Source organism: Diadema antillarum, unplaced genomic scaffold (genome assembly GCF_040938485.1).
Source record: "Diadema antillarum isolate AM-2024a unplaced genomic scaffold, OU_Dant_1.0 seq00000562_RagTag, whole genome shotgun sequence".
NCBI classification, from domain to species: Eukaryota; Metazoa; Echinodermata; class Echinoidea; order Diadematoida; family Diadematidae; genus Diadema; species Diadema antillarum.
This window is the reverse complement of record NW_027271501.1, coordinates 1,637,419-1,661,337: the sequence shown is the minus strand read 5'-3', so window position 1 is coordinate 1,661,337 and position 23,919 is coordinate 1,637,419. Positions and strand designations below refer to the sequence as shown.

Genomic DNA, 23,919 nt, shown 5'->3' with positions numbered 1-23,919 from the left:
TTTTTTTTAGAGGGTACAATCGTGGGCTTTCTCTTGAAAAAAAAATATGATGAAATGGTATTGAATTAAGTAATCTTTCACCTGGTTTTTGGTGTAGCTACTTCAAGTTTTCCAAATGGTAGAAAGGTAATACACTATATTACTTATGTATACATAGGAAAAAAAAAACAACTTGTTTCCTTTACACTTCATAGTAATGATAGACCATTCCTGGAAACATGTATTAGTGGCAATTAAGACCACTGATCGAATGACTGTTTACTTGTTTATCAGCAGCATTTAATGATCTTAACAGTTAAGGCTCAAGTGATGCTTAGTGGAAGAAAGTACCATGGATACTAGCTACAAATAACGCTTCATGGCCGATTGATTATAGCTATAAAATTCAGAATCATTATGAATTACAATTGTACATAGGAATTGAGGCAAACCTTGATGACTTTGAATATGTGTGACGTTAAGATACTTCAATTTTTAATGTTCTAAGTGTATACATGAAATACATTATTTGATGGCAGAAAGCTGGTACTTGGGGTGGACTATTATCTTACTTTACTACCTTTTAATTACTAATATCTTTTTGAAAGCATTTGCAGTACGGTTATCACAATTGTCTTGTCCAGAGTGTACACATAAGGTATATAGGCCTATTGTAATCTTAGTACTAGGATCGATCATTTGGATTGGCTAACCTTGTAGCTGTGTGAGATTACCTTTTAGAATTTGTTTTTCTCTGAAGTTGCTGTAAATAAAACGCTCATTCGTGAGCAGTGATGAAAAAAGTTAGTAATTGAAATTAACTATATCATAGAGCATATAGAATTCAGCAGCATCAGCATGCAGACAGCAGCAGCAGCAGCAGCAGTAATACTAGTAGTAGAAGTAGCACATACTAGAATTTAAGACGAATAATAAATATTGGTATGTCTTTCTCTTGCAGGTCAAAGTCACGAGTATGACCCTCTCTGTTAACAAATTGATGAGTAACTAGGCCTAGGCAAACCAGTATACATGTACACATGCCCCTAAAATTCTGCAGTGACTGCTGATCACACATGCGTAGTCTTGGCTTCTGACACTGGCCTTGTACCTAGTATTCGAACCAAACTGCAAGCATGTTATTGTACTGTGTTTAAAAAGTAAATGTTTGCAATACCTGTAATTAAGAGACCTCTCGATTCTACATATGACACAGGGCTATGAGCCCTTCTGCACACTTTAACGATGAAAATAAGCTAGTTTAAACTCAGACTCGGTATGATTATATACTTATTGTATTGGCCTAAGACATGGGTCTGGAATCAAGAACAGCATGGTTTGTGTTATTGATAGGACCCCGCGCCTTGCTCTTTCCTCCCCCTTATTTCTTGTTCTTTCGGGCCGTCAGTCGAGGCGGGATAACCAGCGGCTTAGTCATTGCGAGGAGGCGAGGGGAGAGATTCCGGCTTGACGAGGACTCAAATCCGTCGATCAGTGTCCCAGGGTTGCAGCATGGTTGGAGAGAGAGAAGGGGAGCTAATATCCTCTCAGTTTGCCGTGTTGTGATTTGTTTGGTGTGATGTGATGAACAATGATTTATTTCAACGCTGCAAACAGAACAAGACACCCATCTATAAACTGCGCGTTGAGTGTGTAAAGGAATAATTCAGCTTTTGGCTTTCACAGTATCTTTCTCCTGCAAGCATATGTGGTGAGCAGTATATTTCATTATGTTTGTTTTTGTATGTTATGAATGCACATTATACGTGTACATCTTTCTTCTGCAAGTGAAATGTTTGCTTTGATAATTTTGGAGATGATTTTATTGTTAACCTCAGCACTTATCATTGCATTAGAGCGTATACTGTTGCAAAGTATCTTTTGGCTGTTTTGTTTTGTTTCTTGCAGAACATTGAAAAGTGCTGTTATTAGTGCTTAATTTTTCAAAGTGTAACACACTTTCCACACATTGTTTTCATATAATGTAATTAAGACACTGTTTCCTAAAATGAGCAGGGATCTTCTTTGCTCTGATATGAATGCAAAAGCAAAATTGCCATCATATTAAAGTGATAAACAAAAAATTAAAACCAGTAGCCCAACCATCAAAAAAACAATTTTATTCTTACTTTAACTGTGAAATCGAAGAGGTAGATATGGATCAAATGTGAAATCATACTCTTTGCTTTAATCTAAACAACCAGAAGAAGTAAAAAAAAAATCCAGTATTTAAAATCCCTGCTGTACTGTTAAAGATCCCCCCCCAAAAAAAAAATATAAATAAGATATGATTATGGCGCATTATTATATCACTCAATATAGGAAAGAATCTGAATTTTGACCATTTCCAGCCCTCGTTTCAATAGGAGTTTCTTTTCTTTCTTGATAATTGTTGCTGCCTTTGGGAGCTAGCTGCTCGTTCTTTCCTGCTCTTGAGCCAAGGGAGGTCTGCACTAGGGTGTATTGTTACTAATGTTTGAAAGCATATATACCAACACAATTATCTCTCTCTCTCTTTCTGTATGTTTCTCCATATTTGTTTTATGTAGCAAAAAAATTCAGTGTTTTGTGTCAGTGGCATCCTACCAATATGCAGGCAATCAATGTCTTGACATGCCTGCCACGGTCGTGATGATCAAGTGGTAGGCGTATCATCCATTCTGAAAACACCCCATGGCACCCCATTAAACAGTCGTTGTTTGAAGATATCCCCTGGGCATGTAATTGCACTTTAACCCCTCATGATTTGGACTTCTATCTCACCTGATAAGATACTTCACATCCACTGAGTCTGTGTATATGGTGGCGAGTCGGACCAAATTTCTTTAGGAATTCTTTAACGCTGCTTCTGTTTACGTTTGCAATACAGCAGTTCATGTTTGGTTCAAACTTTCCACTTGTTGCATTGCTTTACCTTTTTTTACCGTTCTAATGTTATTTTATGTGTTTGTACAGATCTGCTGCATAGCAGCCCATCATATCTGATTGCATACATATGTAAACATGTATTTTATTTTAATAAAAGAATCAAACTGTGTTTACATCTGCAGTACTTTTGAAAGTACAGCTATGCAGCAATCAGAAATATTTAAAATTTGATTATTACTTGAAGACACACATCAGTGATCATGTGCAAAGTAAATGTGAAAGGGTAGCTACTCATCAGTACTGCTAAGCTTCCACACAGTTGGCATTATTATTGATTATAATATATATATATATATATATATATATATGTATATTTTAATTGTGTCTGCTTGGTTGCTCTTGACTAATACACATTTAGGCAAAATTATAAAAGAAATAATTAAAGGACAAGTTCACCTTCTTAGACATGTAGGTTGAGTGAATGCAGCAATGTTAGTAGAACACATCAGTGAGAGTTTGAGCAAAATCGGACAATCCGTTAAAATGTTATGAATTTTTGAAGTTTCCGCTCTGTCACGGCTGGATGAAAAGACTACTATAGCTTGTGATGTCACATGAGTACAACGATAAAAAGAAAGAATAAAGAAAATTCAACATATTTCCATTTTTCTCCCATAACAAAAGAACACTCGACTTCTCTCTTTCAGAAGGCAGGGGGAATAATATTACCCTTAACATACGCCAGTAGCAAGTCGAAGAACTGTGCACTTTATTCGAAAAGTAAAGTTTTGTGAAATTCTCTTTTTATTTTCGTTATATAGTTGTACGCATGTGACATCATATACTGTAGTAGTCTTCTCTTCCAGCAGTGACTGCGCAGATACTTAAAATATTCGTAACTTTTGAACGGATTGTCCAATTTTTCTCAAACTTTCACTGATGTGTTCTACTAATATTGCTGCATTCTCTCAATCCTTATGTATATGAAGGTGGACTTGTCCTTTAAATGCAGACATTAAATATATTAATTATACTATTCAGTGTCTTCACAGAAATCAGAAAAAAAAACCCAACAACATATTATGGCAAAATACATGATGTTACACTCTGCAATATATATTCCTTTTTTGAAAGGGAGTTTGTTCTAATGGTGATCTGTGCTAATTTTAGTCTCTTTCTTCCCATTGATAACTGAACGAATCTGATGAATGATCACAAAATTGAGATCGACAATTTCTCAGCTTTCTGTTGAACAGCTTTTCTAGACAGAATTTTATGCACAAGGGCAACAGGATCAATTTTGTAAACACATCTTGTCATCATAAAATTGTTGAGACAAGATAAAAGAAACATTAGTCAAGAGTCAAGAGTGTTAGCATGTAGTTAGAGGGCACTACTTGTGGAATTCGCGTACCAGCAATATTTTGTCATTTTTATTGTCTGTCATCAAAGTGCGGTACTACCCTTGAAATCTATCAGCATGCGGTTCATGTGGGGATATTTTAGCTTGCCTTCAACAGGATATTTTCTGACATATTCCCCTAGCTAGTCAGTACATGTATACTAATTATCATTCAGAAATGGGTCGCAAGGGCAGGGAGTTGCTTGGCATGCCTTGCTTTGAGCCTTGAAAAGACAGGATTAAAGGTCCAATTTACCTTTGGGAGCAGTGATTTAAAAAATGATCAAGATATCACTTTTGATGCACATGTGTAGGTCAGTTGTGCATGTCATAAAACATGTATCACAAACATCCTACCATAAAGAATTTTTGCAATAAATCCTAAAATATAAGGAGATATCACCATTTTTCTCATTAAACCATAACTGTAGACGGATTAGTCTGGAAACATTTTTATTGTAACTATTGTTCACATTTTGCATATTTAACAATACTTAACATCAATTATACTTGTTCATTTTTTTTTTTAATTGGTTGTTTCTATCCCTAACTGACATTTTAGAACTATTTTGAAGCACTAATGCTGGGTTTTTGTTTCATCTGCAGATGGTAAATTATTCCTTTAAGTGTCTTTTAAATCCACCAGCCACTTCTTTGATGCAGCAGAATGCTACAGATAGATGTTATATATAGGAAGAGTAAAAAGAAAAAAAAAGTGCAGCTAATCGTTCAAATGACACTACTAGGTTTAACATTTGTCACAGGTATTGAATTTCTCTCAGATGCCTCATGGGTAACCCACCAGCAGAATATTCTGGAGACATTCACCTTTTGCTCGTCTCAGCCCAGAATTTTATGTTTCATTTTGCTGTGTGCTGCTTTGAACCCTGGCCATTTATGAAGATTTTGTGAAAGTACACTTTGAGTCCCCCCCCCCCCCCCCCCCCCCCCAAAAAAAAAAAAAAAAAAAAAAAAATCTTGGATTTTGCAGTGACCCACCTATAGAAATATGACACAAAATATATGTTATTTGTTTTACGCTCTTTTGAGCTATACAGTTTGCAATTCTTGATTTGTGCTTGTGTAAGCTCTATTGTATGCCAATTCACAAAGGCTTCAGAATTCTTTTCAAGTGATGGATAATGAACAAAATTATTGACAGAGTACATAAAATTTTGTGTAATTTTGGAATGGCTTTGACCATTTTTTTTTTCCAAAGATGTTTGTGTACCCCAAAGATGTGTGACAGTTGTTCTTTTCAAATAACTATTCCTTAAATATTATACAATATAATGTGAGCTATATCTACAGTCTACAGAATAGAAGAGCTATAAAGAGCAGTTAGATGCCATCTGTAGCAGTTATTGTGATAAAGTCATTTATGACTTTATTGTATGAATGTATAATATCATTACCGTTTTATATGAATATATTATATCAATGACATTATGACTATGACTTCCAGTTTGTTATGCATATTTTGCTGCACCATTTCATATGAAAACAGTGTACTATTTTCACTGTAGGTAGACGGCATGTACTACAATCTCAGTATCACAATCATGAACTGTAGTCTCTAGTACAAATTTGCAAATGGGCAAATGGAAAGTCTTCATTGAGAGAGAATGTCAAGAATATGTTCAGAATGCCCTTTTATATGATCCACTTGTAAATGATGCTTTATGGGATTTCATTGACTAACACCCATATGTGAACTGAATTGAATTATATTACTGAAACTGCACTGGTCTTACACTCGAGACACAGTGAACAGTTCCAGCATGTGTATTTTCATATTTCACTTGACATCTATATATTATACTATTAAAGCAAAAAATAAGAATAAAAAAGTAAAAATAAAAACAAGCAAGATACAAAATATGATATAAAGTGGGTCATGAGTAGAAAGTGTGTCAGCGTACATCGTATGTACATAAAAGACAATTCTCTGTAACATGTGAAATATGAAGGAACCGCAAAAGCAAAGCTAATATTGTAACCGCAGGTTCCAGGAAAAAAATACCAATGTAAATTTGTTTTGCAAAGGAGATAGGACACAAAGCACTAATGACAAAACTATATGAAAGCTAAAATAGTGAGGTACAAAGGGCAGAAGAAGTAGTAGATGACAAACTAGAAATGTTGCTATGGCGACTGGTATGCCTCCGCAATAATGTATGGTTCTCCTAATAGGTCTATACTATAATGTCTCGACAAAGTGTGATGACAGTTTCACAAAACACTGATCGGCAAAATGACAAAAAAGTTGATCTGGACCTTATATTGAAATAGGTTTTAGCATGGATACCTATGTTTCATGTTAGATTAGTGAGGCCATGACAACAATTTTTCTTTTTTTTTGTGGTCACAAATTATACCTCAGCTATTTGGTGGCTGACTTTTCAGTCATTGCCCTCCGAGGTCTTCACCTTCTAAGATTTATCTTGCAATTTTATACCTCAAGTCAATTTAGAAATGAAACAAAATGTTGGGCAACATTTTGATGGCTGCTTGTTTTTCATAACATAGCATACATGTGCTCCCAGAGTATATGTGTGAACTAGCTGCCAAACGGCAGGAGAAATGCGATCAGAGAGCTAGCTGTGATGTCACTCCCAGAGCCAGATTAGCGCTTCGCAGATCTCGAGGTGTGCATTCCATGATGCTGATGCAACAGAAGTTGTCACAGGTAACCTAATCCTGGGCAGCTGTCGAATCCATCAGTCCATAATTGTCGAGATCCAAGCATGAGTGACACATCCAAATGGATATGGGTCGATCCTTAAGGTGTGCTGGGCATGAATTATTGATAACTGTGAGGTGGCTGCTGCCACAAAATGCAAATTTGTTTGGGAGGTGTCTTTCTCATTATTCCTTCCTCCTCCATATCATTCACAAGATAATTATTTGCAGTTTTATAATGTGTGTGTATTAAGTTTATTATGTTTGAATGGTCCCATGTTATTTTTTTTCTTTTTCTTTTCTTTTCTTTTTCATTTATCACTTTTTATGCCTCCACCACGAAGTGGTGCCAGAGGCATTATGTTTTCGGGTTGTCCGTCCGTCCGTCCGTCCGTCCGTCCGTCCGTCCTTCCGTCCGTCCGTCCTTCCGTCCGTCCGTCCGTCCGTCCTTCCGTCTGTCCGTCCGTCTTTCCGTCCGTCCGTAATGAATTTTGTGGACAAGGTAACTATCAAAAGCTGTTGAGGTATCCTAATGAAACTTGGCATGTATGTGTATTAGGGGGTGAAGTTGTGCCTATCAACTTTTGGGTGCACGTGCTCAAGGTCAAAGGTCAAAAGGTCAAGGTCAAATACATAAAATTTCACTATTTCCACCATATCTATGCAATGCCTGAAGATGTTTTCTTGAAACTTAGTGTATGCATGTATTACCCAATTTAGATTCTCTGGTGAAAGTTTGGGTCATGAGGTCAAAGGTCAAAGGTCAAAAGGTCGAGTAAAAGTATTAAAACTTCTTTTTTTATCTGTAAATTGGAAAATTGTTCAAGGTATCTTCATGGAACATAGTATATATACATGTACTGACTGGCAGTGATTATCTAGAGAATGTAGGGTTCATGGGGTCAAAGGTCAGGGGTCAAGGTCAAGTGCAACACTTCAAAATTTTACTATTTCCCTCATGTTCATGCAATGCCAGCAGGATTAGTATTTTTTTTTACACTTGGTGTATGCATGTGTAACCTAATAGAAATTCTCTGGAGAGTTTTTTTTCTTTTTCTTTTTTATTGCCTCAAAGGTCAAAAGGTCAAAGATCAAGTGAAAGTGCTGAACTAACTTTTTCCTCCATATCTCGGAAGTGGCTCAATTTATCGTGAAACTTACTGCATATCTATGCATGTTCTACCTGAAAGTGATTATCTTATGAATTTTAGGGTCAAAGGCCAGATGAACATGGTAACAATTTACTATTCAGTACAGAAATTGCACTTTTTCTCCATACCGGTACCATGAAAATTACTCAGTGCAGAAATGTATGAATGGGTCAAAGTCCTTAAATCCCCAAATACATGCTCTCCTATTCATCCAATTAAACCAAGGTCAAGGAAGGTGAACATTCAACACATTTGTGACAAAGTTGTCATTTCAATATTTTGCCAGTTTTTTGAAAATGTAATCACACATTGTCCACATGTACTATCTAGACCTATTAGGAGAATCATGCATTATGGCGGAGGCATAACAGTCGCCATAGCGACATTTCTAGTTTTGTTGTTGTGTTTTGCACATTGTTTACAAGGTGAAAGAACTTGTTTGATTTCTGTTATAATGTCCATAAATGAGAAGTATGGAAATAGATGAATTGAATTGAATTGAATGTGTGTATATATATATATATATACATGTATATATGCATATTTTTCTTCTTTTAATGCGTAATTTTATGGAATTATTTCAGTATAGATTGTAGTATTTCTTAATATGTTGTTGATTTTACAGTGTATAATAATTGTGTTTGTTTTTTATCTCTTATGTTTTGTATACTAAGTATAAAATGTTGTATTATGTTACTTTGATCTGTTTTTACCTCTTCACGGACTCACTGAAGAACAGCCATTGGCTGAAGTGAGTGGCCGTGTCGAAATAAAATAAACTGACAATAAACTGAAGGTGTTCTTTCATCTACAAATTCAACTTGCTAACATTTTTACAGTATTGTATGCTTGAACAAACTGTAACTTAAGTATGCACTGTTGTAAGTTGCAAATTTTTTTCTAATTGTATCTACATAATTTTTTCATGCTGGAAGTTAGAACGAGATAAAATTCATGGGGCTGATTCATTAAATGAAGATACAAGTGACATTTCTAATTAAGCAGTGCATTTTGGATGATAAGGCTGTCTCATATCTACTCATTCTTAGCAAAACATTTTGTTTATGATATAATATAAACGATTCCTCCCTCATCCTGTTGAGAGTTATTCTGCTGTGAAATATTATGATAAACTTCATTTTCAGGTAATAACTGTGATAGAATATTTTATCAACATGCAGGATGCAAATGACAGTAACCATTCATCTAACCCTAATGCTTTTATGTGCCTATAAATGGTGATCGAGAGTAACATGAAGGAAAGGAAAAGATTTCTCTTCTGAGAGATGAGTGAGTGAGAGTTTACTTCTCAGGAAAGATAAAGTCTGATAGTTTTAAAATCAGACTTCTTTGAGGATTTTTTTTTCCTTGGTTTTGTTTTCAGTTTTTGCTGAGTTTTTGCAGAAAATCTAGAATGTGACTAACTTTTTTTTTTCTTGGCTGCCATTTTAATTTCCCTTAAAGTGTGAGAGCTACGGATCTACACTACAAAAACATGCTGAGATAAGATGAAATAAACAACAAGGTCCAATTAAGTGCAGATGAGTCTATAGCACAGGCCTTCTATAATGCAGTACAGCTGTAATAGTAATTTCTGGATGTATATCCTCCCACGTAGGTGGCGGGTGATACAGACATGTTTGGATTCCGACGACTCAGCGACCCGACCAAGTCTTCCTCCGCCTCCGACACGCAGCGCGTGATCGTGAAGGATGATAGCAGTGACTCTGTGGTCGGCGACGGCCGCAGCATCCAGGGCCGAGGCGAGCCGCAGTCGCTGCGAGAGCGCCTCCACGACATCATGACCACGCAGGCCTTCCACATCGCCATCCTGGTCCTGGTCATTCTCGACTGCGTTCTCGTCGTCACGGAGCTGGTGCTGGACTTTCAGCTGCTGGAGGTAAGTTTGCTGCAGAGAGAGTCGGTGTCTTGGAATGGATGGATTCAGTCATCTCAGATTTTTTTTTCTTCCCCCAACTGCAGGGCAAAAAAGGGATTAATTTGGACCAAACTAATTCTAATTTCTTTTTCTTTCATATGTAGAATTTCATTATTATGCCTCCGCCACGAAGTGGTGCTGGAGGCATTATGTTTTCGGGTTGTCCGTCCGTCCGTCCGTCCGTCCTTCCGTCCGTCCGTCCGTCCGTCCGTCCGTCCGTCCTTCCGTCCTTCCGTCCGTCCGTCCTTCCGTCCGTCCGTAATGAATTTTGTGGACAGGGTAGCTACCAAAACCTTTTGAGGTATCCTAATGAAACTTGGCATGTATGTGTATTAGGGGGTGAAGTTGTGCCTATCAACTTTTGGGTGCACATGCTCAAGGTCAAAGGTCAAAAGGTCAAGGTCAAATGATTTAAATTTCACTATTTCCCCCATATCTATGCAATGCCTAAAGATATTTTCTTGAAACTTAGTGTATACATGTATTACCCAATAAAGATTCTCTGATGAAAGTTTGGGGTCATGAGGTCAAAAGGTCAAAGGTCAAAAGGTCAAGTAAAGTGTTAAAATTTTACTTTTTTCTCTGTATCTTGGAAATTGTTCAAGGTATCTTCATGAAACAGTATATATGCATGTACTGACTGGCAGTGGTTATCTAGGGAATTCAGGGTTCATTGGGTCAAAGGTCAGGGGTCAAAGGTCAAGGCAATACTTCAAAATTTTACTATTTTCCTTATATTTATGCAATGCCAGCAGGATTATTTTGTTTAACTTGATGTATGCATGTATAACCCAATAGAAATTATCTGGGATTTTTTTTTGTTTTGCCAAGAAGGTCAAAGGTCAAAAGGTCAAAGTGAAAGTGCTGAACTTACTTCTTTCTCCATATCTCGGAAGTGGCTCAAGTTATCTTGAAACTTAGTACATATTTCTGTATGTTCTGCCTGACAGTGATTCTCTTATAAATCAAAGGCCAGATGAAAATGATAACAATTTACTGTTCAATACAGAAATTGCACTTTTTCTCCATACCTTGAAAATTACTCGGTGCATAAACTTATGAAAGGGTCAAAGTCAAGTTAAAGTTCTTAAATCCCCAAATACATGCTCTCCTCCAATTCATCCAATTAAACATACACGTGTAGGTCAAGGAAGGTAAACATTCAATACATTTGTGACAAACATGTCATTTTGATATTTTGCCAATTTTGTGAAAATGTAATCACACATTGTCCGCATGCACTATAGACCCATTAGGAGAATCATGCATTATGGCGGAGGCATACCAGTCGCCATAGCGACATTTCTAGTTCAACTTTTAAATTCAGTTTCTCAAGTTTCCATGTTCACTTATTAAATGTTAGAAATCAAGGGGAGACTTACAAGACTGTGTTATAAACTCTTCTTGTGCATGATGAAGTTGGAACGTATAGCATTTTTACTTTCATTTGAAGAAATCTGTCATATCTCAGATGAACTCTTTGTTTCAGAAAGGATTTTGATAATATTTAAGAAGAACGCACTGGTCAACGTGTAATTGACACCATCATGATTGTGATCATTCTTCACGCATGTATAGTCACACCAATGATCTATGTGTATCGTTATCTTAACTCAGAGAAATGCAGGCAATCCATTAAAGTTTGAATGAGAAATTACCAAGATGCAATAAATATGAACATCTTTAAAGTGTTGGATTATGAGTCAACCATATTGGCAGCAAGGAGTCAGGTCAGTGTGAGTTGTCATGAAAAACTTACACTGGTAATGGATTGATTGATAAATACTTATTTTTTTGACAAGTTTGAAACGATTTCTTACAGCTTCTGGGCCATTTCAGTGAAGAATCCCATGATGTAAGCCGTGCTAAATTCCTGACACAGTTAGAAAATCTAGACCAAATCTCTTGCACACTTTTGATACCAAACTTTCGCTAGCCATTGTATGGGGGCACGAGTGTTGGTCAACAAGGGTTTGCATTTGTTACAACAATGAAATTCTTGCAGCACATTCCCTTTTTTTTTCCTTTCTCAAAGCAAATTTTTAAATTTGTATTCATGGTGTTGGTCTCTAGGTGTTTAAACATGAATGATGTTGAAAAAGAATTATGTATGTATGCATGATATATTCATATGGCCCATTGTATATGATTGTAAGTGTTAAATTCTAGTTGCTTGAGTGACATATTCCAAAGTTTCTTCACAATACTATATTTGAATGATATAAATTGCAGAAGAGAGCCTAAGGGTAGGAAAGTTTCCAAAGTTTCCAAAAGCAGCATGGAGTATAAAGATAGAAAAAATATTATCTTGTTGGATATAATGTAAGCTTTACTGCAATCAGCCGAATGATGTTGCATGATGTATATTTTTCTCACACATTTGTACATATGCTGCACTATGTAGAATAAGAAAGATGAGTTAGAGGCCTCAACTGTGCACACTCAGGCATTCACAGATTTATGACACACTCAAACATACACTGCACTTGTAGTTGGTGTATTCTTTAAACACATTTTAAATGAAATGTTCAGGCAACATAATCATATTTGAACACATTTGTCAAAGGATGCACCTAGATCTCAAGATGTTGATATTACAGTGAAAGAAAAGGAGAGGATGAGTGATGTAGTCTTGAGTTGGATTAGATTATCAGATTAGAATAAAGTAGACTGATATAGAATAGAATAGAATAGAATAGAATAGAATAGAATAGAATAGAATAGAATAGAATAAACTAAAATTGAATGTAATGATATAGAATAGGGTAGAATAGAAGAGAAAAGAATCCTGTAAAAGTGGATATTTTCATGTGACTTATTTTTCGTGCTCAGCGGGGTAAGAAAAGAGTCGTGTGTTTTTAATTCTTGCGGAATCAAGATATCAACTACTGGAACATATGGCAAGCAAAAATATTCGTGTGCTTTTATTTTCATGCTAGTTTCTGGTTGCGTGAAATGTGCGAAAATTTCAACACTGCAAAAATTTCCACTTTTACAGTACTGTATATATGCTGAATGTTTTGTAAGGTTTTTATTTTCACAAATTTTGTGAGTCTGGAGCTATTCGCAAATTCAAAAACATACAAATATATTACCTCCTACCCCGACATGAATGTTATATGCATGCATACATTTCTCTGTTAAGTTCTGTATTCCACTACCACAAATTTAACCACTTGCAAAATTGTTGGGAAGTCCCGATTCGTGAAATACATGGCGTATAAACAGTACAGTACAATAAAATGGAATAGAATAGAGTTTGGTGAATCAGAACAGAATTCGATGAAAGAGTAATGGTAGAAAATATACGTTCATCATTAGTAAACCATAATTAGAATTGCATCATCCTCCAAACCTGGCTCATAATTCAGTGTAAACTTCATATTCATTGTTGCCTGTCTCCAGTTCTTCTTCATATTTTTCTTTGACATCATAAAAAGAAAACCCAAAATTAACACCAAAATCCAGCAAAGTCAAGCTCTATTTCTTGCCAGAGCTTTGTTTTGTCATGGTTACCACACATTACTTCCCAAGTTTGTGAATGTGACTATGGATGACAGATCATGACATCCAAACCCGATGGTTGCAATGCTTGGTGTCTTTTCCTCGGAAGGAAATAATGACAGGATGACTTGATGGTTATAAGGTTGTTTGATGACTTGATGGTTATAAGGGAGTTCGATGATTCACACATATTTTCTGCTGCTGTTGTATTTAATCATCACAAGTTTGACAGTATATATGCATCCCGATCTGAGTAATCAGGTATACGTACCAGAGGCATCTGTATCACTGTCAGGTACATTGATGATATGAATATGAGCATATTCGTAAATGTGCACACGACTACACTGTTGAATAATTCATATTTCATTTGCTACTATCTCTTCATATTCCCTTTGTGAAACAATTATATGTAAAACTTGGCAGGAGCATGATGAGAGTGAAACCGAATGTCATGGTGTAAGTATTGATGGAATTGTTTGAAATAATTCTATTGCTTCAACTATATTCTGAGTGGCAGTGACCACATTTTAATCCTTAACTTCACTATATGAGTGCATAGTGGTGGATAGTTATACTCACAATAATTTAAGTACATTTGTGAGAAATATACATGTTAGAGTCAAATATACTTTTATCATATTTTTGTACTTTGTTAGTATTTCATGAAAATGAAAAAATGTCTTTCGTCTGAATCCTGTTTTGGTAGGATCATGTTTGTTATTCTGAAGGTTTGTTAATCCAGAAACAGAAATGACCTTCATTATTGCGAAGGTTTGTTCATCCAAAAATGAAATGAGGTTTATTGTTCCAAAGGTTCATTAATCTGAAATTGAAAAGAAGTTGTGTGCGACCAGACCTTCGAAGGGTTGGCAACTTGTATTTGATGACAATACTTTAAAAAGAAATACCAAGTGCTAACTAGATAACATTCATTCACATTTAGACTGTCACTGATATATGTTATTATTGTGACTATAGCAAGATGATCGTAAAGATTGAGATCACATGTACAGTAGTGAGTTGTGGTCTTGTTTACATTTAAGCTGTGTCAACCAGGGTCTGATCTTGCACTAGTATTGTGGTGTAATTGAGGTGAATAAAATGGAACTTTGTACTCTGTGGTTTAGGAGGGATTTGAGGTGATTAAACCTATCCACAAATATTTGTTCATCGTTGAGAGTGAAGCTCAAACTAGTAAATACAGCAGTAAAAATGGGAAAAAGTCCACTAATTTTTGAAATCTACATTCCAAATGTCTTTTCATTTGGTGTGTAGAATGTGCCCCTTCAAGTTGCTTTAAGTCAAAAGGTCATGATAATTCACTGAAGGTCACAACAGATGGAGGCATGAATGTATCAATTTATGTATCATTTATGTGGTAACCGGTGTACTGACACTATAAGGCTCTGAGAAAAATTAAGAGAAATTGCATAAAGGTAGATATGTCATTTGTCACCGAAGACGCAAAGGGTAGCTCTGTCCATACTGCAAAATGGGCATATAAATAGACAAATATAAAGACAGATGAACTGAACTGATATGTATGTACTGTATACGCTATATATTTCGCGGGGGTTTTATTTTCGCGAATTTCGCGAGTCGGGAGCTATTCGCGAAATCAACAACACGGGAAAATATTACCTTCCAAAATGAATCCCTTGCCTTGATGATACGAACATTTCAGTACTAGTATACCATGTCACGGCTTACCGAACAGACCATACTGGCTAAGCTTGTTTACGTACATATAGCACGTCCACGTCTACTTACGAATACTGTAGAGAGCCAATCCATTATCGCAAGGGGACCACTCGCCAGAAATCTAGCGCGATGGAATTAACCACTTCAAAAATGTTGAATTCTAACTTACTAGTTCGCAGAGTTTGGTAAGTTTTTTTCATGCAGTGTATAACTAGTATCATTCTTATTTGCTAGTAAGTTGAAAATTCACACTTTCTTTGCCACTTCATATTTTCTCTGGTCCCCCAATCACGAATTTAACCACTCGCGAAAATGTGTGACAGCGGCAATTCGCGAAAATATATGTACGCGAAAATTATAGCGTATACAGTATATCACACTAACTACAGGTATACATTGTAGCTATTAAAACTACAAACATAACCAAGTATATTTGCACATTTTGTTTTTTTTTTGGTCATCAGTTTATGTGCACTTATGATTGGCTGTGGATGGTCACATGATTTTTGTGATGACTGATGTACCTGGTGTTGTGGTCAAACTAATGCAGTATATTCACTTCCTATATACATGGCAATTAACTGCAGTTTTGTGATGAAGCAGATGTGCATAGACCATGCCATAATGTGTACTGTGATAAGAGAGAGACATTGCAAAGATACTCATTGGTATTCTGTAGAGACCTGTAAGGTTTGAATTCACACTCGGGAGAATGGTTTCACGATAATTCAGACAGTACTTTTTACTATCCAACATAGCACTTTGCCAATTATATGATTATGTTTACTTCCCCCCCCCCCCAAAAAAAAAAAAAAAAGAAAAAAAGAAAAAAAAAGAAGAAGAAAGTGTCTCAGGATTCTGATCTATTCCTTGTCAAAAACATGTTGTAAATTTCCTATCAATTACCATATCTCATTTGCTATATGAATTGCTTCAATGTTTTTTTTTCTCTCATGCCTTTTTCTGTTTAAAGTATAGCATTTATCACCAAAGTTTTGAGTTGATACTATGGAATAGAGATGTGGATTCTTTAACCTGAAAATTAGACCATCCTGCAAAGCCTACAGTAATTTCATCAGTATGATGTGACATTATGTGTACCCTCCCAGTCAGAAATATAAAAACAGGGAAGATATCAATGAATGAGCAAAGACGACCATTGGACTTGTCTTCTAATTTTGCATGGATTTGATACAGGGTTAATGGCAATCTGTCTTCTATGAGGGGCGATTGTGTTTCAAGTATGACTCATTTTATTTCCTAAAGAGCACACTGATATCCCTCACCAGAAGTGTTTCAACATTAGCTTTCTGTTTCATAATTAGCTGGGTCATTTGATACGAACCTGTAATGTCACTGTTTATATTTGAAGCAGATTCAGTGTTTGTACACACAGCACATTAGTCTACCTTATTTCATTACAGGTAGATTTAGAAGTAATATGGTAAATGTTAAAAGTACAGTCGACCCCCATTATAACAAAGTCCTTGAGGCAGTTTTGTTTTGTTATATTGAAATTATGCTGTAACTGAACAAATAAACAATAAAAAAATATGGAGCTGATAATGTTAGAGCCTGAATTTTTACTTCGTTGTAACCGAAACTTCGTTATATTCTTGTTTGTTATAATGGGAGTGCACTGTGTTAGTTTGTTGACAATCATGTCACACATATTATTCGCATACAGTATCAACATAATATGTCAATTTTCTATGTGACTATGTCACAAAAGGTTGGAGTATTGATAACATATTCCATTTGTGTTCCTCCCATCATATGCTTCAGTTTGGTAAAGTCCTCTGTGTGGAGTGAAACATACCCCCCTCCCCATAATCTGTCTCATTGCTCACAAGGGTGCCACTATACACTGGTATCTTAGTGGGGATATGTGAAAGAGATGCTCACATCTGGCAGAGAGTATGAAATTTTGCATATACAGTGTACTCCTGTTATAACAAACACTGTTATAACGAAATTCCGCTTAAAACGAAATAAAAATTCAAGCCACAATATCATCTGCTCTCTGTTTTTAATTGTTTATTTGTTTGGTTATAGCAAAATTTCGATACAACGAAAGAAAACTACTGGTCCCAAGGACTTCGTTTAAACTGATTTAAAAAATTGCTGGATCCAAGAGATCTGACTACTGGGTCGGCTGCCATTCTGAATTCCAATATGGCCACCATCACAAAACATTGAAAGATCTGTATCTTCAGCTCTGAATGATGATTATAGGACATTGAAACTTGGTAAATAAAAGCATGATAATATGATGACTTCCATAACAGATTAATTTGACATGTCTGGAAAACTGCAAGGCAGCCAAGCTATGATCATGACTGTGGTTGTTTGTTTGACCAAAGCGAGGTGAATAAACCTGAAATTTTTGCTTGGTTTGTCTTCATACCACCAGTCCGAGTCAAATTGCGAGGTCAACGGTACGGCTAAACCACCGGAGAATGAAGTGTCGGCGGTACACATCTTACACTACTTCAGTCTGACCATTCTCTCCATTTTTATGCTGGAGCTCATCGTCAAAATTCTCGTCTTCCAGATGGAGTTCTTTCGCAGCAAGCTTGAGGTAATTGTAGCATCAGTCATCTTTCAGCCTTCTCACTTGTGGCACACTATGTGTTGTATATCTTATAGCATATTCTCAAATCGCAACGTAATTGTATGACAAATTTACAAGTACTGGTAGTTTGATTCCTGATCTGAAATCGATCATGTCAATTGTCAATCAATGCCAAAGTGCTGTGAGCATACGTTGAGCAAGAACAAAGTAAGAGTAAAGGGCTGCATAGTTGGGCCATATTGTACAACAATTTATTTTTTGGAAAAAAAAGGGAGAGGGAAGAATCAATCACGAGTTTATTTTCAGGATACCCGTAACATTTTTGAAGGACAGATTAATATCTTTAAACCTGACTGTATGTGTTGCTCTTTCTTTCTTTCCCATTGAATGACAAAATCATACTGGCTGCTTATGTGATGTCCAGGTCTTTGACGGCCTGGTAATCATTGTCTCGTTCGTGCTCGACATCCTGTCCCTGATCTACGAGGAAGAATTTGCCGCTGCTCAGCTCATCGTCCTCCTTCGACTCTGGAGAATAGTCAGAGTCGTCAACGGTGAGTCAGATTCCAGAGCCGGCTTGCCTTTCAATATGTCGCTTCATGTTCCAAGGACTTTGGACAGTGTGTAGAAATCAACATGATGGGATTTTTGTGCCATCAGCACTCCAAGAGTTAACCCTTTCTGTGCCAGGGACTTTTGACAGTGCGTACAATGCTATGGGATTTTCTGTACCAATTGGAATACAAAGCACACAAAGGGTTATGCCTCACACGTCCATCACTTTAGAATTGTCACTGACTTGGTGTACATTCAAGTTGCCCGTGGCAACAGCAAAATCATGATGGCCGCTGGAGCCCCTCTTAAAAGAATTATGTTCCATTCCATTGCAAAGGCCTTGTTGCATACAAGTTGAGATCACACACAAGTCCGAAAATCAAACATAAGTCTCTGAAAACTCAGTCCTGATTGGCTGATACTTGACTTAAATGCTTGATTGCATCTTTTCATGTGACAGGGCCCAGGTTTGTGTTTCATCGTTTCAATGTTCTTTCTTGAACAATAAGCAAGCAAATTGACATTACATATGGTACAGCAGTCTCGTCAGTATCACTTACTGAATGAAACATGATGCATATACAGTGCACTCCCGTTATAACGAAATGCTCGGGACCGGCAGTTTTCTTTCGTTATAACGAAATTTCGTTATAACCGAACAAATACAATATATAACAAAAACAAGGAAACCACGTATATATATCATATTCTGTTTGCTGAATACTCATCATACACTGGAAAGCTATGTGAAGTATGATGGGATAACTGTATCACAATAATAAACGCAAGTTCCCCTCAGAAACTGTGCGTGACACAAAGAGCGAACACACAGTGGTTTGAAGCGTTCACCCATGCAGAGACGCTATAAATGCTTGTTCCGCTACGTATTTCCGAAAGCAATTCGCATTTCGTTATAATGGAGCACATTTCTTTTGTTTTTCTTTGTCTGTGGCGCTCGGAAAAGACTTCGTTATAACGGAAATTTCGCTATAACCGTGTTCGTTATAAGCGAATTTTTTACCATAGACTTTAATGGTGATAATTTTGGGACCAGAAGATTTACTTCGTTATAACGAAATTTCGTTATAACCGTGTTCGTTATAACGGGAGTGCACTGTAATGCCATATGGACATAAAACATGTGTTGCATGATTCATACCAAGGTGAAATAAGCATGAATAAAAAAAATCTAATCATAGAAAAAGCAAACAGAATCCTTTTCCTTGTTTAAATTCCATACATTGCACTCCCGTGATAACGAACATGGTTATAACAAAATTTCGGTTACAACGAAGTGAAAATTCAGGCCACAAGATTATCTACTCTGTGTATTTTCATTGTTTATTTGTTCGGTTATAACGAAATTTCGATATAACAAAAGAAAACGGCTGGTCCCAAGGACTTCATTATAATGGGAGTCGACTGTATCACACTTGCAAATAATCTCTCTTTTGCTGTCTGAATCCCCCTTTAGGTGTTATTCTGTCGGTGGAAACGCAAGCAGAGAAGAAAATTGAACAGCAAAAGCATTTATGCGAGGAGGTCGAACACGAGTTGGAGAAGTTCCGACAATACTGCACAGCTCAGGAGAAAGAGATTGAGATTCTGAGGAATACTTTAAACCAGCACGGCATTAAAATAGGTGAGACCTGCTTCATCATTGTATATAGTGAAATTAGATTTACAAGAAACTTGGATTTTGCTTTTATTTACAATTTCCATCCTCAAAACCAAAATATTTGTTTCATATTCATAATTTTGTATGCATTTCATAGCGAAAATCTATGCATCTCTATTATTTCTGCTCAGGTGATATTGCGTGTTTTTTCCCATAAGATCTCCCTTTGCAATGGTATGTGTCATGTGTTCACCTGCTGAAAAAAAATATATCTTGTTATATTAGAGATACGCGTAAAAGCGAAATAATATACTGTAAAAGTGGATATTTTCGCGTGACTAATTTTTCGCGCTTGGCTGTGTAAGAAGAGCTTCGCGTGTTTTTAATTCTGCGGAATCAAGACATCAAGAACTGGAACACATGGCATGCAAAAATATTCGCGTGCTTCTATTTTCGCGCTAGCTTCTAGTTGTGCGAAATGCGCGAAAATTTCCACTTTTACAGAATGGAACTGGCAAAATTACCTTATTATCAGACTTGCTAAATTTGAATTTGTTATATCAAGGTTCCACTGTCGCATACTAGTAGTGTGATTTTTTCAATCAATTTTAATAAACCAAATTTAATTTTTGCCTTTTTAAAAAAAATACTTTTTAATGTGTATTAGTATGTTGCTTATTCAGCAGCAGTTGTCAACCATGTTGCTCTGTTTGTTTGTATTTAAATGTGTTTTCTTTTTCTTTTTACCCCAGAGGATGATTATGTAGCTGAGAAGCCCAAGATAAGTCTGAACCAAGTCAATGTGGTAGTGGAGGTGAACGCATCTGAGAAGCTGCAACTTGGTGTGGAAGCTGATGAGGAGAAACCCCCAGGGGAGAGGGATGGGTTAGGGGAGAGGAAGGGGGAGACGGACCAGGAAAAACCACCAGGAGAAGGGGTGCAGCTGGAGCCAGCCCCGCAGGAATCCGTCACCCTGGGCGACGAGACGACGCACGGTGGTACCGTCCAAGCAGAATTCCACAGCAACGCATCTTCCGTGGCCTAGTCCCCGAGGGGTGGAGCGGCCTTCTCAGCAGCATATCTGCATCTACCTGCCTTGAAAGTGGACTCTGTACCCCTTGTGGACAACATGAATGGAATATTTTGCCAAGTGACTGCTGTTTGTTAATTCTATCATCTCTTCCCCTGTTGGCAAGAATGATAAATATGCAAATATATATTCTACCACATTGACGATTTTGATAAATGTCATCTATGTTTCATGATTTGTATTTGTCTGACCCGAGTTGACAAATTAGTCTCTTTGGGAAAGATATGTGATGTTTTGAATGTGTGGTTGTATTGTTATATGTTATTTTCTGTATGGTGGACAATGGGTCACAATATCATTTGTCCTCTCCTACTCTCACATTATAACACATGTATTGAAGTGTTACAGAGAAAAAGTGCTGGTAATAAGGATGTGGTTGGTCGTATTTGTACAAAGCATAGAGAGGGTTGAAAGTACACATAAACCTGTCAAGTGCACACAAATAACAATCAAATATTCACATTGCCCCTTCACCCAGTGCTACTAATTGCATCCCACTGGTCAGTTAGAATGGCCCTAGTATGTAGATTGCATCCTACTGGTCAGTCAGAAAGACTGTAAAAGGTAGATTGCATCTCACTCGTCAGTGAGAATGACCATAGGTAACTTGCATCCTACTGGTCAGTCAGAATGACTAGGTAGATCACATCTTACTGGTCAGTCAGAATGACTCTAGGTAGATCACATCTTACTGGTCAGTCAGAATGACTCTAGGTAGATTGCATCATACTTGTCCATCAGAATTACTCTATGTTGATCACATCTAACTGGTCAGAATGACTCTAGTAGATCATATCCCACTGGTCAGTCAGAATGACTCATGTGTAAATTGAATCACATTGGTCGATCAAAGTGACTGGAGGTAAATCGCATTCCACTGGTTATAGTCAGAATGACACTTGGCGTTTTGTAGGTAGATAACATCCCAATGGTCAGTCAGAATGACCCAAAGTATAGATTGCATCCCGCTGGTTAGTCAGAGTGACCCTATGCAGGTCGCATCACTTTAGTCAGTCAGAATAACCGTAGATATATTGCAAACCACTTTTCTTTGATATTCAAATCTTTCAAACATTTCCTTGATCTATCGTTTTGCTATACACACAGCCCTAAGACGGTGCAGTGGCACAATGGTGAATGTTGTATGTTATTTAACCTATATGGAACCAATCATAATAACACATATCCTCCTATTAACAAAACTACATAAATTATGCTGTGAATTTGAAAGTAATCATAAGGGTGTGTGAAATGTAATGGTGTAGCGAGCGTCATCCCACATGAATTAAACAAAAACATTTGTTTTAAATACCTGGTTAATATTCCCAAAGGATGCAAACTAAACACTCATCACAATCTATCTTATATATACTCATACAGTTTTGGCAATATACCATTCATTTTGTACTGTTTCATCACTTCTTGGGAAGCAAAGGTTCTCAAGAAATCAGTATTTGTTATATCAGTATGCCAGTAACAGCTAGTAGTGTAGATATTGCAATTTGAGATGTCTTATTTTTGTAACCAAGGTTTTTATGACAAAGCATTTTTTCTCTCTTTTCCTATACCAAGGCGGATTTTTACAATGAAGTGCAAATGGAACCTGTCATCGGTGATCTTGTTCTGATTCTCATTTTACTCACTAGGAATCTGTTATCATTATTATTCTTACTACTGCTGCTACTTCTACTACTACTACTACTTCTACTACTAGCACAGAGAAGTGAATTTGATACTTTTATGAGCTTTGAGCATTTGTTATGGCAATGCAATGTTTTAACGTAATACTGTTTTACATTTCACACATGTAATGGAATGAAACAAAGGTTTGAATTTGTTGTAGATTTTGTACAGAGCGCTGCCATTAGAGTTTGTAAACCCACGCCATGGAATTAAGCATTGCCAGGATCTCGTCTGTATGTGCAATAAACTGATTATGAATGTAAAATGTCTTAAATGATAATATATTCACAAATAAATTTACTTTAGTGAAATATTTGTAGAGATTATAGTAATAAGACTATAAAATGCCAAGGCACACATTTCTAATTGTCATTAATGTGTACAAACATGACCAATACTGTATTAAAGCACATCTCTTCACTTTTTCCTTTCTTTCTCCTCATTCTCCACTTTACTATTCTTTGAAAACTTTCAAATAAATGTGCATACACTATATCAGCAGAATCATCACAAATTATAATTATCATGATGTAAATTAATTGCATAGAAATCCAACTTAATGCTGCACTAATCTACCAATTAAATGTGAATTAGAATCACCATGACAACCAGATCTTCCAAATGTTTGGGAGCATGACCAATTATACTGGGGATTGTTTATGGCAATAATTTGTGTAGTTGTCATATGTTTTCAAAAAGAGCATAATGTATACCTTGGCAGATGCTTCAGTTGATATTGATGAAATTGTATTTCTGATTATTTATAGAGGCCTGTGTGTAAAAATATGTAATGTATATATGATATATTTCACTGTGTTTTCATTTCCTCAAATGTCATGAGTCGACACACACGCAAAGCTGACAACTCGCATACATACATGTATTTCCTCCTGTAACACAAGTGCATTGTATCTGATGTATGTTTTTATACCCCCGCCAAACGAAGTTTGAAGGGGGTATAGGAATCAGCGGACGGTCGGGCGGTCGGGCGGTCGGGCGGTCGGGCGGTCGGGCGGTCGGTCGGGCGGTCGGTCGGGCGGTCGGTCCGTTGCAAATCTTGCGTCGCGAACTACTTCCTCAGTTTTCAACCGATTCCCATAAAACTTGGCACAGATGTGTGCCTTGGGTTGTAGATGTGCAAGACGTATTTTTTGACAGTACCCAAAAGT

At 36.7% G+C, this 23,919-nt stretch overlaps 1 protein-coding gene across 1 annotated transcript; it reads left to right on the top strand.

Moving 5' to 3' along the window:
• The first annotated feature begins 9,718 nt into the window (after positions 1-9,718).
• LOC139735024 (voltage-gated hydrogen channel 1-like) lies at positions 9,719-21,022 on the top strand. Its single transcript, XM_071645798.1, has 5 exons — positions 9,719-9,982; positions 17,643-17,810; positions 18,229-18,358; positions 19,834-20,001; positions 20,730-21,022. Exons 1-5 carry the CDS (start codon positions 9,719-9,721, stop codon positions 21,020-21,022), a joined length of 1,023 nt encoding a protein of 340 aa, XP_071501899.1.
• Positions 21,023-23,919: the final 2,897 nt, after the last annotated feature.

Excerpts from the sequence above, each read along its gene's own strand:
- LOC139735024 (XM_071645798.1), top strand. The coding sequence starts at position 9,719 with ATGTTTGGATTCCGACGACTCAGCGACCCGACCAAGTCTTCCTCCGCC. Across the intron at positions 9,983-17,642 it reads TGGACTTTCAGCTGCTGGAG|TCCGAGTCAAATTGCGAGGT; the intron begins GTAAGTTTGCTG and ends TCATACCACCAG. Across the intron at positions 17,811-18,228 it reads TCTTTCGCAGCAAGCTTGAG|GTCTTTGACGGCCTGGTAAT; the intron begins GTAATTGTAGCA and ends TGTGATGTCCAG.